At 41.1% G+C, this 26,471-nt stretch overlaps 1 protein-coding gene across 7 annotated transcripts in view; it reads right to left on the bottom strand.

Moving 5' to 3' along the window:
* The window catches only part of FLT1 (fms related receptor tyrosine kinase 1), a 147,014-nt gene that overhangs the window by 19,823 nt on the left and 100,720 nt on the right, over positions 1-26,471 (bottom strand). For all 7 annotated transcript variants that reach the window (XM_083736108.1, XM_083736105.1, XM_083736110.1 and 4 more), the window contains 4 exons: positions 22,433-22,579; positions 18,877-19,008; positions 10,981-11,087; positions 9,503-9,638 (listed from right to left, as the gene is read on the bottom strand). In XM_083736108.1, the coding sequence (XP_083592234.1) occupies positions 9,503-9,638; positions 10,981-11,087; positions 18,877-19,008; positions 22,433-22,579 (522 nt within the window). The remainder of the gene's footprint in view (positions 1-9,502; positions 9,639-10,980; positions 11,088-18,876; positions 19,009-22,432; positions 22,580-26,471) is intronic.

Below are 26,471 nucleotides of genomic sequence, written 5' to 3'. Positions count from 1 at the left end.
ATCTGTCCACCTGGATTCACAGAATCATGAGGACATCAGTAAAGTGAAGGAGACAGAGGGCACTGAAACCTGTTGCTTGTGTTGCAGGAGCCTGATTCTGTCATGGAGCCCTTAGGACCCCCGTGCAGACCAGGCATCCATCTGTTGTAAACCTAACTCCTGGAAGCTCGTTGTTTTCTGAGAATTTGGCATTTGTTTTGATCAATAATAGTCCATTTACTTAGGACATTGGAATAAGCAACTTGTAAACTCTCTCTGTACTCAGTAAAACACCACAGGGGTATTGTTGTATTCGGACACTGGCATGTTTTCCAGATATCTTTTCCATCTGAACAATCTCTGTTTCATGGAAAACTCATAAAACCCCCCACTTTAAAAATCCTCTGATATTCTGGTTTCAGTTACATTATGTTTTAGTGCCAAGCATTGGCTCCTAAGAACTTGTAGAGAGTATTTGGATATTTGAATTCTTGGACCAAATTCTCCTCACTTTACAAGCCACAGAAAATCCCTCCAGCAGCTTCAGAAGATAATGGATACAGAGAAGCGTTATTAGGAATGTAAGGTGCAATTTAGGTCCCACTGAAATCTATTTCCCCCGTCGCCCCATTTTCACCTGGCACAGCAGTATTGAAAGTGGGATCATCTGTATATCTGCCCCAATACCAGCATGAATACAAATTGTCACGAATACACAATAAAGAGGACATCTGGAAGGACAATTGAAAAGCAGAGCAAGGGAAAATCAAAGGCATAAGGTCTCGCCTTAGCCTATAATAGATAATCCTAATATTTAACTCAATCTCTTAGGGGTTATGTTACTACTACACAGGCTGGTTTTTCCCCACCCCACACCTCCAGGTTCACTTAGGGTAACTGAGATCATGAAAAAGCCACTCTGAGTCAGGGGAAATGTTGTGTGAGCAGACTTTTGGACTCCAACAACTGCACTCTTGGAGGGAGCCACACAAACAAACATAGAATTGCCCTTTTTTTCTTAAAACAAGTTGTCATTCTTTCAATGCCGTCAGTGCTTGTTATGCCACAATTAAAGATCCAAATAAAATAAAAATCCTAGGTGGGGTAAAGGACCGCCCTAGGTTGGGTAGTACACTAAGTGATTCCACCCTGGCTACAGGGCTGTACAAATTCAGGGAGTCTGTTTTCTGCTTGACACAAAGCTGTTTCCTGATTGAATAACTGAATGGTTAGAGCACACTGACATTTTAAAAAAGGCCTAAGTGGGGGCGTGATCTGCCATACTGTTTGCAGCTTAATGGGTATCATATGATATGCTTACAGCCACCATAAGCAATGGTAGCATAGAACCCTTTGCATATGTTTCTTCATACAGAGACTGTAACAATAGTCATTTGTTTTCTAAACATTTGCAATTTGATATCTGTTGGAGAGAGCCAAATTCTGATACAGTATATATTCACACTAGGCTAATGGCCAGCTCACATCCTGAAGCTCCTCACACCTTGTGTAGAGACCAGCATATGTAAGCCTAGCTAAAGGTAAAGGGACCCCTGACCATTAGGTCCAGTCGTGGCTGACTCTGGGGTTGCGGCGCTCATCTCGCTTTATTGGCCATATTAGTCATGTGGCCAGCATGACTAAGCCGCTTCTGGCGAACCAGAGCAGCGCACGCAAATGCCGTTTACCTTTCCCCCAGAGAAAGGTACTTTGCACTTTGACATGCTTTCAAACTGCTAGGTTGGCAAGAGCTGGGACCGAGCAACAGGAACTCACCCCATCACAGGGATTTGAACCGCTGACGTTCTGTTCGGCAAGCCCTAGGCTCTGTGGTTTAACCCACAGTGCCACCCGCATCTAGTTACCATTAAAATCTACTTTACATCTGAATGGATGCCATCAAGATAATGAGGGAAAACTTTGAGACAGGAGGCAGACAAGGATGGCCAGTTTTAGTCATTGCCCACTAGGATTGTATTCCTTCAACTTTTATTAAGCAAATAAGCAAAGTGGGAAATAGGCAGGAAACTCTGAAATAAATCCAACGGAACAATAAAACCATTGGAATTATAGGAATTGCTCATCTTAAAGCCCCCCTCCCTTCTCCATTAGATGACATTGGATTAAAAGCCTTAGATTCTCAATGTTTAGTCAGCTCTCCTAGCTCCAACAAAAATTTACTCAGAACTCTCAAAGCTCCAATGAAAATTCTACTCAGTGCCCTCCAGGAATCCAAAAACCATGCTGCCTGAAGGACAGGTATACCTTTCTTTCCCCTTCTCCATTTCTTAACTTGCTTTCACTGTGGTTTCCATGGCAAAATTGCCACACTTACTTTCCAGTAGGCTTATGGGGATAGTTAGATTTTTCACTCTTTAGATCAAAGTGTGTATGCATTGTAGGATTTGCTACCTGCTTTATTTTTGCTGTCTGAAGCAGCCTTTATATATATTCTGTCACTTTCATTTCATATAATAAACCAAGCTTTATTTATTCCTTTTGTGTAATAACTTCTTGTGGGCATAAGGTTACTAGATACTTCACAAATGATAAAAAATGAAAAATAATTAAAAAATGAAAACGTATGAGATTTTACAGAGATAATGGGCAAGTTGGAGAAAGAATGACCGATTAAAATTTATCACTAATCACCTAGCAAAAGGAAGATGGCCAGCCCTGTTAACACTTACTCCCAGGTAGAGACAAGCAGTATTGCCTTCAGTCAAGTCCTTATGACTTTCCTTGCAATCTGAGACAGTTTCCAGATGGGAGAACTTCTCCTATATAATAAAACTGCAGATGGCCAACATTATGCTAGTGCTAGTTATGTATATTTCTCATCCAACGAAAATGATTGGCCGATGATTCAGGACAGACAAAAAGAAGTTACTTCTTCACACAACACCTAATTAGTTTATGAAATTCACCACCACAGGATGTGGGGATGGGATGGCCAGTAGCTTTAAACAGGGATTCAACAAATTCACAGTCTATAAGTAACAATGGACACTTAAAAAGCCAAGGTTGCTATGTTGATCCTTAAGCAGGGGTGGTGGTGAGGAAGAGTCAACACTCACAATTGGCCAATACCTTTATCAGGATCAACTGAAATGTCACTAAACCATAAGCAAAATTTCAAATGCTCCAAAATGCTTCATTAGGCCAGGTGCTACTAAGAGCCGAAAGTGGGGTGGGGTGACAGGGAAAATAGTAATGGTGGGAGGGAGTACAAAAATTAGGTTGGATGTCCTAGCAATGAGGTCTGCATTTAGACCCGTTTCCAAGATGGAGACTGGAGGTTGAATTAGACTTTTCTAGGTGCTGCAGGTGGAGAAAGAAATTCAATTCAGTTCACATTTAAAGGTGACCCACCCAATTTGCACTTTCCAAAACAATATGCAAGCCAAACAAAGACATCCTTCAAAATTTGCATTTCTCCAAATTTAGCAGTTCAGTTCTCCAGACAAGCGATGTGTACAAAAATGCATACCTGAGGGTAAAGCATGCACAAAAAGCATACATTCATGGCAACAATGCATTGCAAAATGCTTTGCAAAAATATGTATACTTGGCAAACTTGCGTATTAGGAGAAATTTGTACTTAAATGTTGATGAATTTTCACAGAAGTTTTTTTTTTTTTTAATTGCAAACTGGAAATGTGGAGAACTGAATTTAAGATTGGAAAGATGAGAAATGAGAGAAACTAAAATTGACATATTCACACCCATCCCTAGGAATTCCGACATGTTTTCCTGCAGGTATCAGGTTACATAACTAACTTTTTTAGGATAAAGGAACAATAGCTGATCCCATTTTTAAAAAACATATAGCCTGGCTGTTACCCAGATCCATCTTATGCCTTAAGCAAAACACACACACGCTCCTCATTAGACAAAAGGCAGAAATATGAAGAAACAAAGCAATCTTTAGATTAGCAAATATATATGAGGAAAATTCAGATTAAAATTAAAATTTAGAGGCAGTATGCCATTAAATAGCAATTGCTAGAGAGAGCTGTTGCCTTCAGTTCTGCTTCTTGGTTTCTGAGAGGCATCTGGTTGGCCCCTGTGAGAAACAGCATACTGGAATAGTTGAAACATTAATCCAATCCATCAGGACTCTACTTGTCTTCTTATCCCCATCTCCACTTGATAGGAAGAGGCCAGGCCTGCCTTGCAACCAGCAAGTAGCTTTTCCAGCTACTTTGTTGAAGAGTTTGTTGAAGAGACATGAATTCAAGTTTGAGCTTTGGTATCTGAAGTACAAAGGAATGGTTAACAGCGTGTCAAGGCATATGCATCCCAAGTAGCACAAGTGGGTAGGGGATGTGATTATTTGAGAAGCTTTTGGTGAACTGAATGTATTAGAGAAGGCCATTGCTTTGGCTCTTCTAGGCTCAAATCTTTAGGACTTTGAAGGTTAAAGCTGCCACTACTGGAGTGCTTGCTGGGGCCACATAGTCTGGCTGGTTCTGTTGTGGCATTGCAGAGCTTCCCTTGCCATAACCAGGAAGAAACTGTCAAGGAAGAAGATGGGAGCTGTAACAAGGAGGAAACTGCATGGAAGACAGCTACTGACAGAAAAAAGAGTAGAATTTTGAAGCACTGTGACTAAGAAATCACTTTTATTATCTGTCCAATGAGAGTGATTCTCAGGATATACCAGATGGGAAAGGAAGACTCTCAACCCCTTCAAGGACAGAGATGATTCAGCCACTGAGTGCAGGAAGGAGGAGGACAAGGGTGGTGGTGCTTGGGGACTTCCTACTGAGAGGTACAGAGGCAGCTGTGTGCCAACCGGACCTTTTTGTTCATGAAGCACGCTGTCTGTCTGGCACACAGATCCAGGATATGAAGGACAGGTCACTAAGACTTTTCAGGCTCACTGATGATTATCCCTTCTTACTAATCCACAAGGAGACAAATGGCGCCACAAGACACAACTATGAACCTAGCACATCTGACTCTGAAGCTCTGGAGAGGAAGGTGAAGTACCTTGGGGCTCAGGTAGTGTTCTTGCCAAGTATTCCTGTAAAAGACAGAGGACTAAAAAGAAAGAGACTAGTATTTCATCTGTGCAGATAGTGTCGACAGGAGAGGGTTGGTTTCTGAGAACACAGTACAAACTTCCTTAACAAAGTACTACAGGCAGGAAATGGGCTGCACCTCATGAGGACTGGAGAAAAATGTGTTTGGCAGAAGCAGGACAAACTTGATCAAGAGGGCTTTAAACGAAATCCGTGGGGAATGGAGACAATAGCCCAAAGGTAAATTCAAAGATAAGCACTAAAGATAGAGACTTGGGAGGTACAGGGGAGGCTGGGGAAGCTGTGGCTGGTGCCAGGCAAACTCCACAGGAGAGACATTGAAGTAAAATATCCATGGGTTTCAGTGTGCAGAGGATGGGAAATAAACAAAATGAACTTGAACTCCTAGTACAGGAAGGTGAATACAGCTTGATAGATAAAACTGAGCCTTGGTGGGGTAACTCCCAAAACTGGAATGAAGCAACTGAAGGCTCTGAAACAGAAAGGGAACATCAACGAAGTGCACCCCTGCACATAAATTAAAAACACTGTGAATAGAACATGGATAAAAAGAAATGAAGAAATTAAAATAATGTTGTGATAGGACTCTAAGATATAATGTTGAACCAAGGGGAGGTTGTGGATGACCCTTTCCTGAAACAAATTGTAGAAGTTCCCAACCAGTGCCTAATGTCCCCTTGTGATAGAGAGGGTGGTGGCCTCTCAGCAGCATTCAGTACTATCGACCATGGTATACTACAGCAGTGACTCTGTGGAATGATAGTTGGAGGCACAGTAATACAGTTATTCCACCTTTATTTCTACTTCTGTAATGAGTTGGATGCCGGAGAACAAACTGAGAGTGAATCCCTCCCCAACCAAGGCACTGTGGATTGGTGGTTCATGAGTCCAGGAATTGGGGAAACTGCCTGCTCTAGAAGGGGGTTGCCCTCCCATTGATGGAGTTGATTCATAACTTTTGGTCTAGACTTGTCACTGGAGACCCTGTTGTTTTTAGTGGCTGACAGTGTCTTTGGTCAACTTGCCTCACGAGCCATGTTCATCCCTGGATACAGATAACCTGGCCATGTTAATGCATGCTCTGTAACATGCCATATCTGAAGATGTCCTTGAAGATAACTTCAAAACTGAAGCTGCTAAACTCTTAAGTGGAGCACTGAACTGCAGCCATAGGACACTGATTCTTAAGAAACCGCACAGGCTTCCAGTAAGTTTCTGAACTGCATTCAAGATGTTGGTGTTGACCTATAAAGCCCTAAATGAAGAAGCACTTCTTTTAGAGCTCCTCCTCAGTATCCCATCTTTGGATGTTCCACACTATGGGGTATGTAAGAGGGGCCCTTCTCTGTAATGTTGTACCACTTGAGGAATGCCCTCCACTCTCAGATGCAAATCTTGTTTTAATTTCAGTGCCAGGTTAACATCTGGTCATTTTTAATCAAGCTTTGAGTAATAATTAATCCCACTACTTAAGTTGTAGTGACTGCCACTTCTCTTTTAAGATTATGGATTGTTTTATTGTTTATCCACTCCTGATCTCCTATTCACAAACTGCCATAGTTTTAGAACCATAGTATATGAAACTGTTCTAGGGTATTCATTCTAGGGTATTAATAAACTGTAGTTCTGTGAATAATTCTTGTTCTTTTTTATTGAATTTATACCTCACTCTTCCTCCAAAGGAGGGTTAGGAATCTCTATTAAAGAATTCTCAGTATCCTTGCCAAATTATAATTCCTCATGTTCTTTGAGAGAAGCTATGACCATTAAAAGGGTATAAAATCCAACATTTCATTCAAGGCATTTACATACCTCACTTAATCATTAGCATTTCTACAACCACCAGTATAAGAAGTTGTAAATATAGGCCCTAAGGACATTTCATCAGTCATGTGAATCAATGGATGAGAGGAGCACAAGATGATTTAGGCAGAAGCTAGCTCTATGCAGACTTTTAGGATCCATGGTTAATGAACATTGGGAGAAGGAAGGAGATCTTGCTCACATACCCTGCTCACAACTTCCATGTGTTCACCTCTGGAGGTCTGAATAGAATCTATGCTCATATGTAGACTCTATTGAGAACTTCACATCAATGCATGGAGGGTGGGAATAGGGACAATCCACTGGCTACTTCACATGGTATTTCACACAGCTCACTTGGTAGACGCTTAATCTCAAAGTTGTGAGTTTGAGCCCCATGTTGGGCAAAAGATTCCTGCATTGCAGGGGGTTGGACTAGATGACCCTCATGGTCCCTTCCAACTCCACAATTCTGAATCCATGATTCTGTGATTCATCATCTGGGAATGAATGGCTGGAAGTCAGGCTCACCCCGCTCACCCTCAGCCCCGGGCAGTTACTGAACTAAGACTAGGCTACAATCCTAAATACGCATTCCTGGGAGTATGTCCCAGTGAGCTCATCAGTGGAACTTATTTGAGTAAGGTGCTGTTAGCAACGTTACAAATTAATACACTTGTCTGATTCACAATTTATAGCTATGCATTACAATTAATAGGCCTGATAAAGAAAAGGTGGAAAGTGTAGAAAGAAAATATGTGTGAGACTAAAAAAAAACTTCCAACTACTAAACAAGAACACGTCGTATTTACAAGATAATAGCAATACGAGCTGCCAAGGTCAATGAGAGGTTGGACTGACTTCCACGTAACTGGGACTTGTGCGGGAGATGATTTAGCAAACAGGCTGCACCCAGCCAACTTTTCAGAATCTGGTTTTCATTCATGATCACAGCATTCTTTCCTTGTTTATGCCATTCCCCCACCCCCCTCCACACACACATTTACACTGCTCCCACTCCAGATTTGTGCCTCAGCTCTTACATGCAAGATAGAACTTAAGGAACTGAATTAACTAGTTCATGCCAAGAAGAGGAATTCCATATTGCATGCTCCAAGTACCTGGTTTGCCAACAAGTGTAGGCTGGACAGGGAGCTATAGTCAAGGAGGGGTCCCTGGCAAGTACATCTCTCTGGTACACAGGCATGTGTTAGAAAACACGTTTGCTCTCTTCACACTTTGCATGGCTGAGATGTACAATTTAAAAACATGTTGGGCTACAGTCTAACAGGAACATGCTTACTTACGAGCAAGACAAAGAGGTCTGCCTCCACGGTCAGAGGCAGTATGCTTTTGAATATCAGCTGCTGCTGTAAACAGAGGGAGGAGAAAGTCCTCTTGCGCTCAGGTCCTGCTTGCAGGCTTCCTATAGGCATCGGGTTGGTCACTGTAAGAACAGGTTGCTGGATTTGATGGGCCTGGATGTTCTTATGTTAACACCCATCAAATTGAATGGGACTTACTTCCTTATAAAAAGTCCAGTCGTGGCTGACTCTGTGGTTGCGGCACTCATCTTGCTTTATTGGCCGAGGGAACCGGTGTACAGCTTCCGGGTCATGTGGCCAGCATGACTAAGCCGCTTCTGGCAAACCAGAGCAGCACACGGAAACGCCGTTTACCTTCCCGCCAGAGCGGTACCTATTTATCTATTTGCATAGTACTTTTGAACTGCTAGGTGGGCAGGAGCAGGGACCGAGCAACAGGAGCTCACCCTGTCGCGGGGATTCAAACCGCCGACCTGGGACACCAAATATGACAGGTGGGCAGGGCCACCCACCTGCCTGCCACTTGATGTCATAGTGACATCACTGTCTGGACTGATTCCCTTTTACATTTGGAGGCCAGGGCACAGGTTTGTCTAACTGCTTCCAGGATTTTTAGTCCATGGGTGTCTGATACCCAGGAGGAAACTGATAGTAATTCCTGCTACACAACAATTCTTCAACACTTCTGAATGCATCCCTTGGAGGAAAATAGTTAACCTACAAATCGGACGCTCAGTTTAGTTCTGCCCCCTCAAAGGGATGAATTGTGCAGATGCTGTGATCCCTACATCTGGATTCTAAATACGTCTGCAGAGGCCAGATAGCAACAACTGAACTGAGAGTTATTTTTAAAGCAATTCCATTTCAGAACCAGAGGGCAACAGTAACAATTAAGGGGCATAATCTTGTTTTCCGAAATAAAAACAGTACCCATTAACAGGAAAAAAAATAGTTGATAAATAAAAGCTGCTTTGCAGCATTAATCTGCAGTTAATGCAAGGATATAAGAAGGCCTGCTATATCATGCCAATGGCCCATCTACTCCAACATCCTGTTCTCAGAGTTGCCCAGCAGATGCTATGGAATGCCCACAAGCAGGACTTGAGTGCAACAGAACTCTGCACACCTGCAGTTCTCAGCAACTGGTGATCAAAGACGTATTGCCTCTGGCAGTGGAGAGAAAACATAGACATCATGGTTAGTAGCCACAAATAGCCTTATCCTCCATGAGCTGCAGTCGAGCAACATCTGGAGGGCACTAGGTTGGGGAAGGCTGGTTGAAACCCACATTTTGTTATTACCAACCCAGAATCACATGCAATAGTAGAGAAAGAAGCACAGGATTACCCAGTTTGAGCCTTTCCCGGGCGAACTCCCATTTGCTGGCCTCATAAGGAAGTCGTTCACATTGTTCATCTAAGGGGACTTCTTCAGGATCCATTATGATTGATAAATAATCTGTCTTTATTTCAGAAGAATAAGGCTGGAAAATAATGTTAAAGATCCCCAAGTCACTACAAAATGCACGGCCATCCTGAGGAAGTTCTCCTGGCTTTGGTCAGGAAGGCGTTTGGTTAATTGGATAGGACTGCTGCACCTCTTGCCATACGGACACACATTTCATGCTCCAACGTACAATCTGTTAAAGATGCTTCATTTTAACATGGCCATGTATTTTTTTCATTCTGGTGATATTTCCACCACCTTCTCTCAATATATATACTGTATTGTATGCTTGATTTCGTCAATTAAATCCATATGAAGACCTCCTCAAATAATTGCCATGTGATAGAGATTCCAGTCTGTACTTTCAGTTGAGTGTATTTTCAGAAAAATTACTAACTACAACCTCTAAAAATAGCTTTGGCAGACAACTGTACAAAAGAAAATACTGGCATATGCAACAGATGAGTTCAGCTGTCAATGCTTGTTGCTTAAAAAAAGACGCCAAGTGCGGTTTGAAAGTTGTGCAAGACTGAGATGTAATCTGCAAAGTATTCACCAGTAACATTTTGTGTACACATTTTTCAAATGTTCAAGAATTCATATTTCCCTGTAGGCTCTTGCCTACGCAATATTATTTCCCCATAGTGATGCCTAGCAAGTAATTTAGACTCATTAGGCTGTTAGAAGGATTAAGGCTGCAATCCGACGCAGAACAAGCCTTCTCAAACTTGGAGAGATTTACTTCTGAGTACATGTGCATTGGGTCAGCCTGCCTATCTATGATTCAGGGACAAAGGGAACAGTTTTCCCCCTGTGTTAATGGGACAACTTGAATTGTCTTTCAAAGCAGCTAAAATTAGTGCATATAAGCTGTTATCTAGCTAAGAATCTCCCTCAAGCCAACACAAATCAGCATTGAAGATTTATCTTACTTTCAGTAAAAATGAAGCATAATTTGAAGTAACATATTTATAACATTGATAGTTTTGAAATTATTTCACCCCCATAAGCCAGGCTTTGGATAAAGGGACACTGTCAGGTCCATCCACTGTCAGGTGGCTGTTTCCAGTGGAATGCCATGTCAGTCTGGATTTCTACCTGTGATGAAGTATGACAACTGGCAGAAATCCACTACGACGTCTTTCAAAAACAGAAAGGAGAGCAGTTGTGTGGCCACAGAAACAGTTAAGGGTATTGTTGCATCTTAAGACAGGGGTTGGCAACCTTTTGAGAGCAACGGGCACATTTAGAATTTTGAGAGAGTGCTGGGGGTGCCAGTCCCAAAATAGCTGTTATTGGGGGGGGGGGACATAACACAAAAAGGCATATCCCATTTGGAAAACCAGAAGAGCCTTAAGTGCCAGTGCCTTTGGCCTCACCTTTTTTAGCTTACGGATGAAGAGCGTTAACAGAAGCCAGAAGAGTGTTGCTGCCACGCAAGTGCATGTCAGTGTTATCAGCTCCAGGTTTGAGCTCTCTGAAATTCCTGAAAAAAATAAAATCACAATTAAAATGTAATACTCCGATATACCACAGTTGTTACTAACTCCTATCATGACATTTATCTGAAACAGAGAAACAGCACAGTGGATTTTGCTACACTAGTTGTATGTGGGAGAGTGATAGTCTGGGAAGACTTATTGAACCATACACACAACCAATTTTCATTGGGTATTATAACAACATGGGGCCTTTGAAACGTGACCTGAGCCATGTGAAGGCCTCTATTCTGTGAGCAAATCCTGTGTCGCTGGGATAACATTTAAAAGATCCAACCACAGGAGCTGATCACATAGTTTTTTTCACTTAGCTTTCTCTTAACATTGCCTGCATATACGCTATAACTATAAAGCACATTCAAAGCACCCCCAAAGAATCCTGGGAACTGTAGCTTACCCCATCAGAGCTACCATTCCCAGCACCCATAACAAACTACAGTTCTCAAGATTTATGGTGAGTGAGTGTGTGTGTGTGTGTGTGTGTGTGTTTTGTTAGGGTGTGTTTTAAAGATATAGCATACACAGCCATAGTTTGTTTGTTTTACAAATTTATTGAAAATTTAAAAAACAGTTACCAAATATAAAGTGTTGTTTGTCTTCTAAGACAACTACATGCACAGATACTAAGTCTTGTATGCAGTCATTCACATGGCATCAAAACAAACTTGAAAACTCTTTTACATTGTAGATCATCCACAGGGTATACCTTGGATATACCAAAGGAATAGTTGAGGGATTGTAGATGCCCAGGGGAAAAAACTCCCAGGACTGGTTCCCAGACTCTGATAATTCCTTTCTTTTACAAACCATTCTCTCCCTTTTGAAAAGCTCAGAGCAAACACAGAAAAGTAGGTGCCTATCATCTGTTCTAGCTATGCATCTCATTGTTATTAAAACAATGAATATTAATCATCAAATGGAGATGTAATCACAGACCTCTGTGCTAGCCAGTCATTTACAAGTATGTGCCTCTCACCTGTCCGGGTATATCTAATCAGCAATTGATTACATTATATCTTAATATCACTCAAGATCCATTCTGATGATCATATCCACTCCCAGCCAATGCTCAAGGTCCATTTGCAAAACCATTTCACTGCAAGGGTGGCTTAAGCTGGCCAGATTTCTAAGGCTGTGACAGCATAACCATACTAGTTTCCATTTTCTAAAGGGAAAAATGTTCCCCTTTTCTTTTTGCTGCAAGGCTTACGGTGCAGACTCCAATATGGAATCAGTGACAGTCATTACACCACAACAGAAGCCTCCTTACTTCACTCCCACTTCCTCCCCAGATGTAGCTGCTTGACAGCCTGAGTGGCCCGTAAACACTTGAAAGGAATTTCCTAATTCCTGCCAGGCTGCCCCATAGGGTGTGAAGCATCACTATATCTGTCCTCAGACTAATTAATCGTTCAACACTTGAGAGAGCTTAGTCCAAAATTTTCCTTCCTTTGCATGAGGCTTAGAGAGGTCAGATTTTCTGATTGGCTGCTATAAAGCCTGGCATTGTCTAGCATGTTAGATACGGATCAGCCCAATACTCAGTAGGGTTTGGCTATCCCTTCTGCCTACCAGACTGCTTTGCTCTGTTAAAGGCAGGACCCCGGAAATTCAAGAGAGCTCCCACTCCCATTTAGAACTGGCTGACCATGTTTCCTGTTTTCTTCCTGCTTCTTTGTTCTTGGACTAATGTGCTTAGGAGCAATGGATTTCAGCCATCTCCCATCTGAGCCCACCATTTAAATCCTTTGAAGTAACTTAAAAGAGAAAGACTCTTCGAATAACATGAGATTCCTACCAGGTATCTTATTATCAGTCAAGCAGAGTAGAAATACATTTGAGCAAGTGTCATGGAGCCAGCCAGCAATAAATCACACAAAGTAAGTGAAGTTAACTATTTATCAGAAGAAACAAGGTCTGCTCAGGAGTGCCAGGCCTATTGAGCACAGCAACTCTTCTTGGTAGGTCTCCCCCCTCTGAGGCACTTGTGGAGACTGAGGGTTCCCGTCTTCCCATAGCTGTCTAAGTCTCCTCCTTTCCTGGGTCCTTCCCAAGCAATCAGAGGCTACAGCAGCGTGCCTGTCTTTGCTTCTCCCTTTTCATACTTCTCCTGGTCCTGGGAGACCGGGGGGGGGGGGGGGGAGAGGAGCTTGTTACAGCAGGATGGGGAGACATCCTGGCTTCTTCACCAGTCTGACTCATCTCTGCCTCTTAGCCTCCCTTTCTCTCCTGCCTCTTATTCTGGACTTTTCTCTGCCACAGACTCTTCATGCTCACTCTTCAGCTTCCAACACTTCCTCCTCTGAGTATCCTCCCTCTTCTCCTTCTGACCACTCATCATTTTCTCACCACCAATCTCTGGGCTCTGAGTCTTCTTCCATTAGGGTTCCCCCGCTGGTGCCTCTCACCATTCCTCTGTGTCTAGCCAGTCCATGACATCAATAAATCTTACCTTTTTTGTTTTTATGCTTTTAAGACAGATTTTTAACTACCTTCTTTTCTCTGAATTTATTTAAAATCAGTTCATTTTTCTCTCAATCTGCACTGCTATGTCTTTTGGTTTGACCTTGATATATTATCAGTTTGCTGTACTTGCACGACTGACACTCAAATGATTTGAGGGTTTTGGTAAGATAATGGAATCATCCCTGGTGGCTTGGGGGCAGAAAATCACTCGGACCCATGCTTTCTAGGCACAGGACAAGCGGAAGTGTGGGTGAGATCTGCCCATCTCAAAAACAACAGCAGCCCTTTCCTAAGTGGTTCTGCTAGGCTAAAGCCTGAAAGCATCTCAGAAAAACATATGGATCAATATATGAAGGAAATACGGTGAAGGGGAATGGATCAGCTCAAACAACCAAAGGAGCCTAAATCTGGAAAATATTAGAAGCCAATGAACGCGCTGCACCGGAATATTAGCATAAAAATATTCCCTCCATGCATTTCCTGCAATCACCATAAATATTTCTAAAACAAAATACAACTTCAGTTCTTAGAAGCAAAACACAAGTTTCAGCTTGTGTCCTAAAAATACTTCTGTAAAAACTCCTTCCATGCCTCTTACTCCAAGTTTCTCTTCAAATGTCATTCCAGTTTAGGACTTAATAAGAGCATGCAGCAAAAAAGAAATGGCTGGCAGAACTAGTTTGGAACATGATTTCTCAGGTTCTTTTCTTGCTGCTCAGGCATCCCAGCTCAGCATCAGTCTTGGCAGAGGAAAGAGGGATGATTAATGTCTTCCTTGTGGGGTCCTTGGCTAGCCTGAAGGCCCGTGATGCTTGTTTTTAAGTGAGTCTTCAAACCACTGCTCACATTCTGGATATCTTTCAGCTTTTAGTCGCTACATCTCCAAGACAGGATCTCGGCAAAGTAATAACCTGAGCCTTATTTGTTGCCAGATATTTAAATTAAATCCCATTTTCCTCTCATAAAGAGCAGGAACATAATAATTCCTGAGTGTTTATTAAGGGAGGTAGCAGCCGACATTAATTCCCAGCCATGTAAACAGCCTTTTTCTGAGCCAGCCTACTGTTCCATATAAATCACAAGCATCTAATAGGGAGACTGCTAACACATCACAAAAAAGCATCACCAAGGGAAAGAGATACAGATTTGCATAACATTCTGTAAGTCTATGTAAATGTAGAAACAATATACTATAATTTAAATGGAAATACAATACCCCTCACTATAGATGACCTGTGTGCCTGTTTGGTCTGCTATCCAGGTGCAAAGCCTTGATGGGCAACTTCCAAGGCCCTTGCTCTCGCTCCCTTCTTAAACCAGATTTGGACTAGACTTGGGATGTAATCTGATAGTAACATGACTGTTCATTCAGCTTTCTTGAGATCAAGATTGCAGCTGGGAGGTGCTACGTGATCTGGCCCTGACTCTTGATGTCTTCTATGCTTATGGTAAAAAAAAATATTGTCTGCTACTTATGCTGTTTTTAATGTGCATTTTATATTGGACTTCCTTTAATAATGTTTTCTTTTGAAATGTTTAAGGTTTTTTTTAAACTTTGCTGTGTTAAATGTGCATTCTGTAGTTGACCTTTTGTAATGTTTTATTTTGAAATCTTTAACACAATATTTTAGTTTCCTGTAAACTATGTGTGTTATTCTGAATTGTTTTATTTGATGCTTTAATGTAGGTTGTAAGCCACTTTGAGGGTTTTTTCTTAAAAAGGTAAAGCGTTATAGAAATGAAATGAAGAATCATATTGAACACCTACCAGTTTGCTACAGTTTCCATTTCATAATGTTGTTCTTTCAGTTTCCTGAGCTTCCTCTCCAGTGAGTTTTACAATCCATTTTGAAATGTTCAAGTCAATTTGCATAACAAGGTGCCAATTTATGAAATGAATTGGGTTGCCTAAAGTTACTTGGGTTGCACGGATGAGACTCTTACCTTTGTACAGTGAGCTACATTCCACCCACATAAAAGTCAGAGGCTTCTACACATGTACACATATATCTCCAACCTCTAGGCAAGTAAGAATCATAGAATCATAGAATTGTAGAGTTGGAAGGGATTCCAAGGGTGATCTAGTCCAAGACCCTGGAATTCAAGAATCACAACTAAAGCATAAATGACAGGTGGCCATCCAACCTCTGCTTAAAAATCTCCAAGGAAGGAGAGAAACTCATGGGAGTCTGTTCCACTCTCTAGCAGCTCTTACCATCAGAAAGTTCTTCCTAAGGTTTAGTTGGAATCTCCTTTCTTGTAATTTAAACCCATTGGTTCAGGCCCTATCCTGTGGAGCAGAAGAAAACAAGCTTGCTCCATCTTCCATTTGACAAACCTTGAGATAGTGGAAGATGGCTTTCATATCTCCTCTCAGTCTCCTCTTTTCCAGGCTAAACATACCCAATTCCCACAACCGCTCCTCATAAGGTTTAGTTGCCAGGCCTGTTATCATCCTGATCGCCCCCTTCCGCACATGTTCCAGCTTGTCAATATCCTCCCTAAGCTGTGGTGTCCAGAGCTGGACACAGTACTCCAGGTGGAATCTGACCAAGGAAGAATAGTGTGGTACTATTACTTCATTTGATTGGGACACTATACTCCTGTTGATACAGTCGAGAATAGTATTAGCTTTTTGTTGCTGCATCACACTGTTGACTCATGTTAAGCTTGTGGTCTACAAAGAGCCTTAGATCCGTTTCACATGTACTACTGGGTGTCCTCCATCTTATATTTGTGCAGCTAGTTCTTTCTGCCCGTGTAGAACCAGTTACCTCATTCAGCCCACATTTTACCAGCTTCCTTGTGAGAATATAATTGGGGACTTTTCAAAAGCCTTGCTGAAATCAAGATACACTATGTCCACAGCATTCCCCCGATCCACCAAGTTTGTAATTCCATCGAAAAAAGAAATCAGATTGGTCTGGGATGACTTACTTTTGAGAAAGTTTATAAAGTTGTTGAATAACAGTGAGCCCAAGACAGAACCCTGAGGCACCCCACTTGTAACATTTTCCCAGGATAACAAAGGAATTCACTGCCTCTGAAGATCCATTGAGCAATGTCTTGCTTCCTTTACACTTCTGGATGAAAATATTGCTACGCACAAGACCTTTGTGTGGCTGCTAAATGAACCATTTTGCTACTGTTCAGTTGTATAATTGTAATATTTTGTGATTTTATCGTGTATGTTTTTTAAATCTCGTTTAAATTTATTTGACAACTTACTTTAATGGGAAAATGGTTAATAAATTTACAAAATATATTAACATGTGTAACAGCAATTATACCGCCTCCTAAGATAATTGCTAGACAAGGGTGTTCACAGTGCAATCTTCTACTCAAATGTAAGTCCCATTGAATTCAACAAGGCCTATTTCCAAGTAAGTGAGGTTATAAAAAGTTCAACTGAGTCCTACCTTTCATTCATCTCTTCTTGATACAAAAATAGCACCTAGTTCTATCAGCAGAGAGACTAAATAATTTTTAAAGGAAATAAGGAGGGCAGACAGTTTCCTTCCTGCTTGAATCACAAACTGTTTTTCAAATCTGTCAAACAGGGACAACCCACTGATGTAATTTCCCTGAAACTACTGGGATTACTCCTGTGTGAATTGTGCATGCACTGATCTCACAGTCAAATACATTGTACTTTGTTGTACACTGCTCTGCCATCTTCCAATGAAGTGTGGACGTGAAACGTTGATGATTACCTTTTGTTGGGGGGGGGAGAACCTCAGTTTGCTATGTATTTTTATTGATTTAGGGTAGCAGCTGCTCCTCCCTGCCCCCCCCCGGCCATGTCCATGCTGACCCATCCCCTCCACCCTCTTCCAGTCTTTTTTTGTTCTCTAGTTTGACTTTTTGTTGATAGGGTTGTGCTGATATAACCTGATAACATTCAATTAAAAACATTAACAGAAAAGAAATTGGGGTGTTCCCAGGACAGAGCTCTTATCAAGGGCTCAAACTGATGCCAAATTGAGTTGAGGGGCCTTTGCCCATCACTTTACAGGGCTGCCACCAACTCCTCCCCTTTGCATCTGCTATTAGATATACTAAAATGTACCCTGTGTCCTCCTGACACCCCCACCTTTGCATTTCTCTATTCCTACACCATGGGTTGCTGTTGGCAGGGACATGGAAATAGAAAACGGGATGTGGTCAGGAAATAAGGTAAGTTTTACTATGTGTTTTAGAATGGTAAAATTATACATAGAATGGTCGTTTTCAGCAACGGCCTCATGTTTCCTAAGATGTGTAATGTACCTTCCATAGAATCATAGAATTGTAGAGTTGGAAGGGACCCCAACTCAACAATTCTATTATTCTATGAAAGGCACATTATACATTTGTTTTGTTTTATTAATTTAATCCATTTATGAATTGTTTCCCATAAAATAGCATGGTTAATATTGTAGATCTTTAATTTTGCTGGAAGTACCTTCTAGACAGGGAACATCTACCTTTCATCAATGAGCATCATGTAAACTGCATCCTTAAAACAGGGATGAGAAACCTGTTTTGTCCACTCACTCCAATTTTGTTAGTGTGCAACTCCCATAATCCCTGATAAGGCCATCCTGCCTGGGACTGATAAGATTGATAAACCTCTGAGGGGAAGCACCACCAGTTCCCTATGCCTGAGTTAGAACCTTGGTGGAAATCCGAGGGACTATCTGGGTTCTTTAGCCACTGTTGCTCAATAGTGTAGCCCAAATCTTTTGAGGAAGAGAGAGATCTCACTGTAACTGGAGCACACAATTAGACTGTAAGATTTACTGACACAATATGTTATTGAAGATGAAAACTCAGCAGGATTTTTAAAAGAAGAGTTAAATACCATTAAGACAAGAGCAAAATAACTCTTAAATGTACCATCAGTTGGGCAAATCTTAAGCTGGATCAGACAGCTCAGTCTACACTGAAATCAAAGACACAAAAATGACAAATATATCTCATCCTGGCCTCTAGCAGACTGGAACAGGAAATGAAACAGATCGACGTCTTGAAGGAGGCTAAATATACTCACCCTCCTTCTACCCTGACCCTACGTTTGTTGGGTTGCAGCAAAGCTTATTTTCAGGTCAGTATAAACACATTCTGATCTAGCATTTCCCTTTGGCTTCCTTTGTGACCTAGTGCATTTCCTTTAGTTAAGGCTTTGTTTGAAAAATAGTGCAGACAGTCAACAAGCCACTTTACCTGTTCCTCCAGGAAGAGCAAGATCTCCTCCATGAAAAGCAACGGGGACTTCTGAGCAGATCAAAGAGGAAAAACAAATCAAATAAGACACAGGCAATGCTTTACCTTGTATGGTGACGTAAGCTGAACTCTGCACTGTTCCTTTTAGGTTGGTAGCAACACATTGGTAGTGTCCAGCATCATCCTCTTGCACTCTTTCAATCAGTAGACTCTGGCTTCCTGGCCCTAACATTATACCTGTGGAGTGAGGAGTATTTGAAATGAATTATAATAGTGCACAAAGAGGAAGGGTTGTCTGTGTAACAGAATCATCTTCTGTAGGAAGCAACCCCAAAAGAAAGCATATTCTAAGCATTCTCTTGTGATATTACCTGCTTTCTAGCCTTTTTCTATAGTTAGAAATGAAAGAGGTTTATTTCATGGGCAGTAATAACTTGGAAGTCAATGGCTTGAAAGCTTCTGGTGGGTGGTGACTGGTGATACACTCACCGGCTTTGAGGCGGGGATGGGGGAAGGCTGAAGAAAAATGGAAGGTAGTTAACAAAGGAGACAGAAGTCTGAGGATGCTTCCAGACTGCACAGGTTAGTGAGGACCACTTGCTTTGTAATATTCTCCCATATATACAGAACTCCCTGTGCACCTTTTGGACTGTATCTGTAGGTTCCCCTCTCTGTGTCAGATAACTGGGGTAAAATAAATGTTGTTTACTTTTTATAATACATGGAAGATGGATCTTCCTCAGGAGGTTGTGAACTCTCCTTCCTTGGAGGTTTCTCAGCAGAGGTTGGATGGCCATCTGTCATGGATGCTTTAGCAGGGGGTTGGATAGTAAGATGACCTTTCCACCAGTAAGACAGTGGGGCCACAGGAAGGAAGCAAGGTCAGAAGGGGGCCATGGTCGAAAAAATGTTGAGAAACATTGGTATAGATTGCACCCTGTGCCTTGTGGAGCTGGGTTGACGCTGCCTGATGCTGCCAAGGGGCTCTGAGCCACTCAGCAGCACCAAACGGCCCCACTCCACTAGGCGCTGGGATGGATTGCACCCCGCGCTTTGCAGAGTCAGGCCCAGGCTGGGCCCAGCATTGGCAGCAGCACTGGCAGCACCACCAAGCAGCTCGAGCTCTCACAGCCCTACCCACTGTCACCCTGCCACTGCGCTTACCTAAGCTGGGGGTTCTGGATCGCGGGCTCTACTGGTCAAAACGGGAGCCTCAGCGATCGCCCTCTCCTGCCAGAAACAAACCAGGACTGCTCCAAGAAAACACACGTGGAGCTCTAGGCCCTGGTCGACCACCCCCTAACCCGCTTTTGATTGGCCAAGCAGATAGCTAGCCAATCAGGATTTTTTAATTCACTTTTCACTTCCCTCTGTGGTGCCCTAGTCTTGTGCTGTGGCCCCCCATTTACACAATTTTCACCAGTGGCCCCATTTGAATATCATGGTGGCCCCTAGGAGGCCATACGCCCCCCCCCCAATTGGGAAACGTTAGTCTAGAGGAGCCCTGAGATTTTGCAACTGGAATCTCAGCCTACGTTGTTTCCTTTGAGCAAGCTGCAGCTACTTTGCGATCAGCACACTCTCTGTATGGGTGCGTCTGAGGCTGTCCCTTTCCTGCCCAACGAATTTAGTAAATAAATAGATTTTACACACCAGGAAACTGACCTTGTAGTGGCTCCCCCTGGAGCTTCTCACTGCCTGGGAAAATGGGGTGGGAGAATGGTACAATTGTAAATGTTCTTATATGAGGAGACTGACCTTAAGTAGTTGCTTACGCTATTAAATAGCTAAAAATAGGTGTGTGGGTGTGTGGCACTGGTCATCATGGAGGAAATATGCTATGAGAAGACTCTTCCAGATGTTGCTGCTTTCTCCTCTTTCCTCAATCATAATCATAATGCAATTGCAAGACAGACATAGCTGTCATTTATAGTACAGTAGTACCTCGGGTTACATACGCTTCAGGTTACATACGCTTCAGGTTACAGACTCCGCTAACCCAGAAATAGTGCTTCAAGTTAAGAACTTTGATTTAGGATGAGAACAGAAATCGTGTTCCAGCGGCATGGCAACAGCGGGAGGCCCCATTAGCTAAAGTGGTGCTTCAAGTTAAGAACAGTTTCAGGTTAAGTACGGACCTCCAGAATGAATTAAGTACTTAACCCGAGGTACCACTGTATGAGGATGTTTTACAATGCAGTAGCAAACACACTCCCCATAATACATATTGCTCTTACTGTTTGTTTCCATAAATACTCCCATATAAAGCCCAATGCACATTGCTGATATTCTACAAATAATAATCATATATTGTTGACATAATAGTTTGCAATGCTGCTGATAAAGCATTCTAAGCTTGAGAAGTGAATATGGTATCATAGAGCTGGAACCTCAACGGTTATCTAATCCAACCCTCTGCCAATGCAGGAAATCTGTGACCCTGGTAGTTGTCCATCTGTTTAAAAACCTCTACCCCCCTTTTTCGATGGTTGCTGTCTTACTGTATTTGAATTATAACATTAATAATTCTTATATTTATTGGATGACAGGCAGTCTAGAAATATTTTAAATAAAATAAATGACAGGGATGCAGTCTTTAGTCATGCCCAGAAATCTTTGGACTGTACATTTCAGTGTTAAGTGGGGATTTCCCCCCCTCAGTAAAAAAAAAACTCAACCCCCCCCCCCGCTCATAGAAAACTTGCATCTGAGGGAAAATACAGGCTATAATGCTTGTCACTGAGCTACTAGTTCTCCATGAGGAGGGATTTTCTTGCTGGGGAGGGTGAGCCTTCAATCTAGCAATACTCCACATTTTTCAATGTCAAATCATACTTTCTAGTGGGTAGATCGGTCTCCAAACTCTGGCACAGTGTTATAGGCAGGGGGAGGCAACGTGGTGCCCCTCAGGCAGTATGCTTGAGGATAACTGTCAGACTTATAGAGGCAGTCAAGTTTCTTTTATATGCTGGCGGTCAGGTTTCTTTTATTGGGAGGGTCTTTGGACACTTGCCTGCCAAGAACACATTAGATCTAAGCATTCTTGAAGTACATTTAAGGCACTTCCAGATGGCAGGTCTTCCAGTGATTGCAGGGTGCCAACAGAGGAAGTGCATGAGGAAGTTGCTCATAACTTGTTCTCTGCAAGCCACCCTGGAAAATGTTCTTTGAAGGGTGGGATTAACAAAAAAAATCTGCCATATAAAAACAAACAAGATGTATAGCATGGCGTTTGGAACAGCGATGGCTGGCTTGGTGCTATTGTCACTGCGCTGATCAAAGCTGGATCTGCCAGGAGGAAGAGGGAAGCAGATGATTCAGATGGCTTATTTTGGATGCAATCAAGGAGCATCAAATGGTCTGTACTCAGTCTATTGTACTTTTAGCTTGGGCCTGTATGAGAGTGCAATTTGGATCTTCTACATAAGCACCAAAATATTTTGGCTGACTCCGTTGTTGAAATGAACTACCAGTGGTCCAAACAGGAATAAGTGCAGCATCTGTCTAACCACTGGTTATCACTCGCAAAGGCACTTAAGTTGCTGTGAGGAGCAACAGGCATCAAGTTCTAAGAGTGGATAAGCCTAGAGATGTGAATTGCAAAGCAGGCCCCATGTTACTGTGTCATCTAGAAATAAATTATGGCGAGTACTGCACTCACCTGGCTCTTGCTGTAGCTGTGCGTTGTTTTTGAACCAGGATATCTGAGGTTCTGGCACACCATGAACAAGGCACTCCAGACTAACAGAGTGACTGCTGTTGACAACCTGATCAGTGAGGTTCCGCAGCAGGTACGGTGCTTCCTGAGCTATAAAACACATTGACACATCAGTTAGCATGTTTCTAGAGCCGTGACCTCCTCCTTAAAAAAAACTAAAATAAAAATAAAAATTGCTTGCCCTATACAAGCTATAGCTTTTTCAGCTGTTTGATACTTATTTCTGTTATATTTCTGTTATATATATATATATATGCGTGCACAGTGTACATCTAAGCAGTTGCTGCAGTAGCTCAAGAGAATGAGAGTTTCAAAATAGATCAAGTGGTAAGTGGTGCCTGTTGAATTTGTCCATGTTGTTTCTCTGGGTACATGGAAAATAATATCCGGAATAGACCTTGGTTCTGTAGACAGTATCACTCCATAATCAATCACTACTAACAAGAGGCAGCACAATACAAATCAAGCAAGCTGGTTGGTGCTTTTATATAAAATTTGATGCAACTTCTCTACAAAGTAGAATGCAAGCTTTTCCTTCCAGTTTGAAATGTGTTACAACTCTGGAAATATTTGCTAGCATCATCAACCCAAAGCACAATAGAGTACTGTCTGTCTGTATTGTGGATGTGGTTTGGATTATTATTATTTAGACTGCATACATACTATACATTTAAAGCAAGTTTAAAGCATATTACTTCTTCCATAGAACCCTGACAACTGTAGTTTACACTCTCAGAGTTATAATTCCAAGTACCCTTAACAAAACTACAGTTCCCAGAAGTCTTGTGGAGGGCAACATTTAAATAAATTGCATAAGCTATAATATAATATAATGTAATATAATGTAATATAATATAATATAATATAATATAATATAATATAATATAATATAATATAATATAATATAATATAATATAATATAATATAATATAATATAGACAGCCATCACTTGAAAACTAAACAGTACAAGCAGGCATGGGGTGAGAGGCCTTTGGTTAGTTCAACATCAAATAGCCAACAAAAGAACAAGTGAACATTATAACATGGCAACAGGTCAATCTGAAGTCTTCAGTGTTTGTTTATTGAACTTTGGAAATTCTGCAGCTTGTGAACCTCTCAGAGTAGCTTTACCATTTTTCATTCCTTTTAGTAACATTTGGTTACTAAATGTGTTTTAATGATAGGCTGCCCAGCACATTTAGACATATAATTCAAGTGCCTTAATTCCACACATGAACCAAGTATAGAATCAAATTGTTTTCAGTGTTATCTCTGCATAATATGGTTTTGTTCTCCACATGCAGATTACCCAGTCAGTCACCATGTGAGATGTTTTAAGGCAGCAACCTCATAAAATATAAGTATGAAAAAGAGACTAATCTAATTAATTAGCTTTCCATCTTCCAGCCACTCCTCTCATCCTTTGTGGTTTTCTTTCTTCCTAAGCAGTTTCGAACAGCCATCTAGCAAATATATTTCTCTATGATTGATATTTCTTGTGCCAATTGTGACACAAACCATTTCCACTCAAATGTCCTGTTCCTGTTAATTGATTTAACTACAGATCTCATGAAGATAACTCACTGCACATGTGATCCTGAAAAATCCTATAGGATCCTGGAGTTCTCTTTTTTTAGTTCATTTTTCGGGTGTCCCTACCAGAAATCTTTTAGACAATGTTCACTGTGATAATAAAGAATGCTTATTGGTAGTATAAGATGTTGGTAAGATTCTTTTCATTTTGGCAATAATATGCTCCTGTGTGATGTGATCAAGGTCAGAACTGTGCTCACTTGGCTACACAATGGCTTTTCCTCTCTTTGTAGGAAAGCTGGACTCCTACAAAGATCTGATGAGGCTTTCTATCATTAATTATGACAGACCAATTATTTGAAAGAATAACCATTTTTGTAAGCTTCCTTCTGTCTTTTTATATACAGCCTGTTAAAAACATAACATAAAAAATCATTTCTAAAAATAATCCCAGTAACTGAACATAATTTCTGCCAAATATTGTAGTACTGATCCTGTATCGAGCTAGATTATAAACTGCTTGGTGCAGCATAACCAGGAAACTAGTATGAAGTGTAGTTACAGAGCACTTCTTCACAAATGATCAAGATACCCTCCCACGTTTTCTCATTATTTTCTTTTTTTGCAATGGATTGTGGAAGTTTATATTCTGTTGCCCATTTATTTAATTTCTGTTTCTGCCAAAGTACTATCTATAAAGGCATGATACTTGAAAATGTGTTTGCCAAGAGAAAAAGATGAATGAATCTAACCACATATGGTATGTAAGTTTTGTGTTCCATGGGTTTCTACAGAAAACAGCAGAACCAAGACACTTGAGACAGTGAAACTATAAAAAAAAGATGTCACAAAGTCTGTATGTTATTTCTGATTAATTTTAATTTGTTTATAGCCATACACATGTTTTCAATATTGAAAAACGCTTTCTTGCTTAAAGATAAGGTTGCATCACTTTTCACATACTTTCTATTAGGCTATTGCCATAATTAGCTGATTTGGAAATGCTTGATTAAGGCAAGAAATAATTCTTTCCCTTACTCCTACTTCTGTGTTTTATGAATGTAACAGACTGGGATTTTCACAAGCACTTCTAACTAGCTTAGATTCTTTTCATTTGACCTTAGGGTAGAAACCTCTTTTCGATTTCACTTGCAACCATTTAGCCAATTTTGCATACAATTGACAGGGAACTTCTGTATGAATTTCAGTACAGGAGAAGTTCATGGTGGACTGTATCCTTTAACTACAGAAACATGAATGGAATTGCAGAGGGAGTAGAAATTCCTCTGCTACCGTCAAATTGGTGGATCTAGGCCTTCAGTAGCAAGAAGAAAATTAACCCTGAGACAGAAAAAAAACCCTCACATAAATATGACCAACAAAGAAAACATTAAACATATCTTGGCTCCTTTTTGCACAGCTCATTTCATTTAACAATTGAATCTCTTTATGAGGCAACTTATATTATCAGCTGAATGACTGATAAGTCAGCAAACACACATCAGAACTTTTAATATGCACTTAAAGAAATACAAATGTAATTAAAAATTATTCTCCACATCATATATGGGAATTATAAATCATCCAACAAAGAACAAAATCCATCCCTTTTCAGTGCAACTGCAGTAATCAGTATCAGCAGTGGTATCTATGCATCAGTTACAATGCAAACAGAGACTCCTCTAACCCCTTTTTCTTACACATTATTATTGAGGTTCTTTCATACATTCCAACATGGGTGGTGATGCAGTAACAATCATTCAAACTATTGCAGCACATGGTTGTTGAAGCTTTGGCCAACTCCTAGTTATGGAATTGCCAGGATACCTTCCTTTCCTTAGGATTTGCTATAAACCTTTATTTGTTTCCACAGGTGAGTATTGTGCTCTAACCTTTCCATTAGACTGTAAATCAGGCTTATATGCTTGCTATTCCAATTCATCCTGTGTAGCTGGCCCACAATCAGTGCTTGGTGGATTGAATCCAACGGTCAGCAGCTTCTTTCGCTTCTTCAAACTCCTAAACTATAGTTTTCAGGGTACTGCAAATTCATAAAGTCCTGTCATTGCAGCCTACTTCTTGCCATAAAATATTTTCTGACATATAACTTCTATAGAGATGAGGCTCTCTCCTCCTGTTTTCCTCCAAGAATGCACAGTAAAATACACTTGCTGTCACTGGAATGCAGTTACCAATAATCGGATTGGCTTTGTAACCGTATTAAAAACAGCAGCAGAAAGTTGCTTTGCCAGAATGCATATTGTTTCTGGAAGCTATCATGGTAATATTGAAAAAAGATCTACTGTATACAAAAAGGCTATAGGTGAAATTTCAAGATAGGAACAATCATTCTTTTCTTTACCCTGACAACTTCCAGGTAGCTAATTGTTTTCAAATCATTTTAGGCTCCACATAACTGGCATGATGGGGAAATGCTATTGTTTACCAG

Source organism: Podarcis gaigeae (assembly GCF_964106915.1).
Source record: "Podarcis gaigeae genome assembly, chromosome: 4".
In the NCBI taxonomy this organism is placed as follows: Eukaryota; Metazoa; Chordata; class Lepidosauria; order Squamata; family Lacertidae; genus Podarcis; species Podarcis gaigeae.
This window is presented reverse-complemented; position numbering and strand designations above follow the sequence as displayed.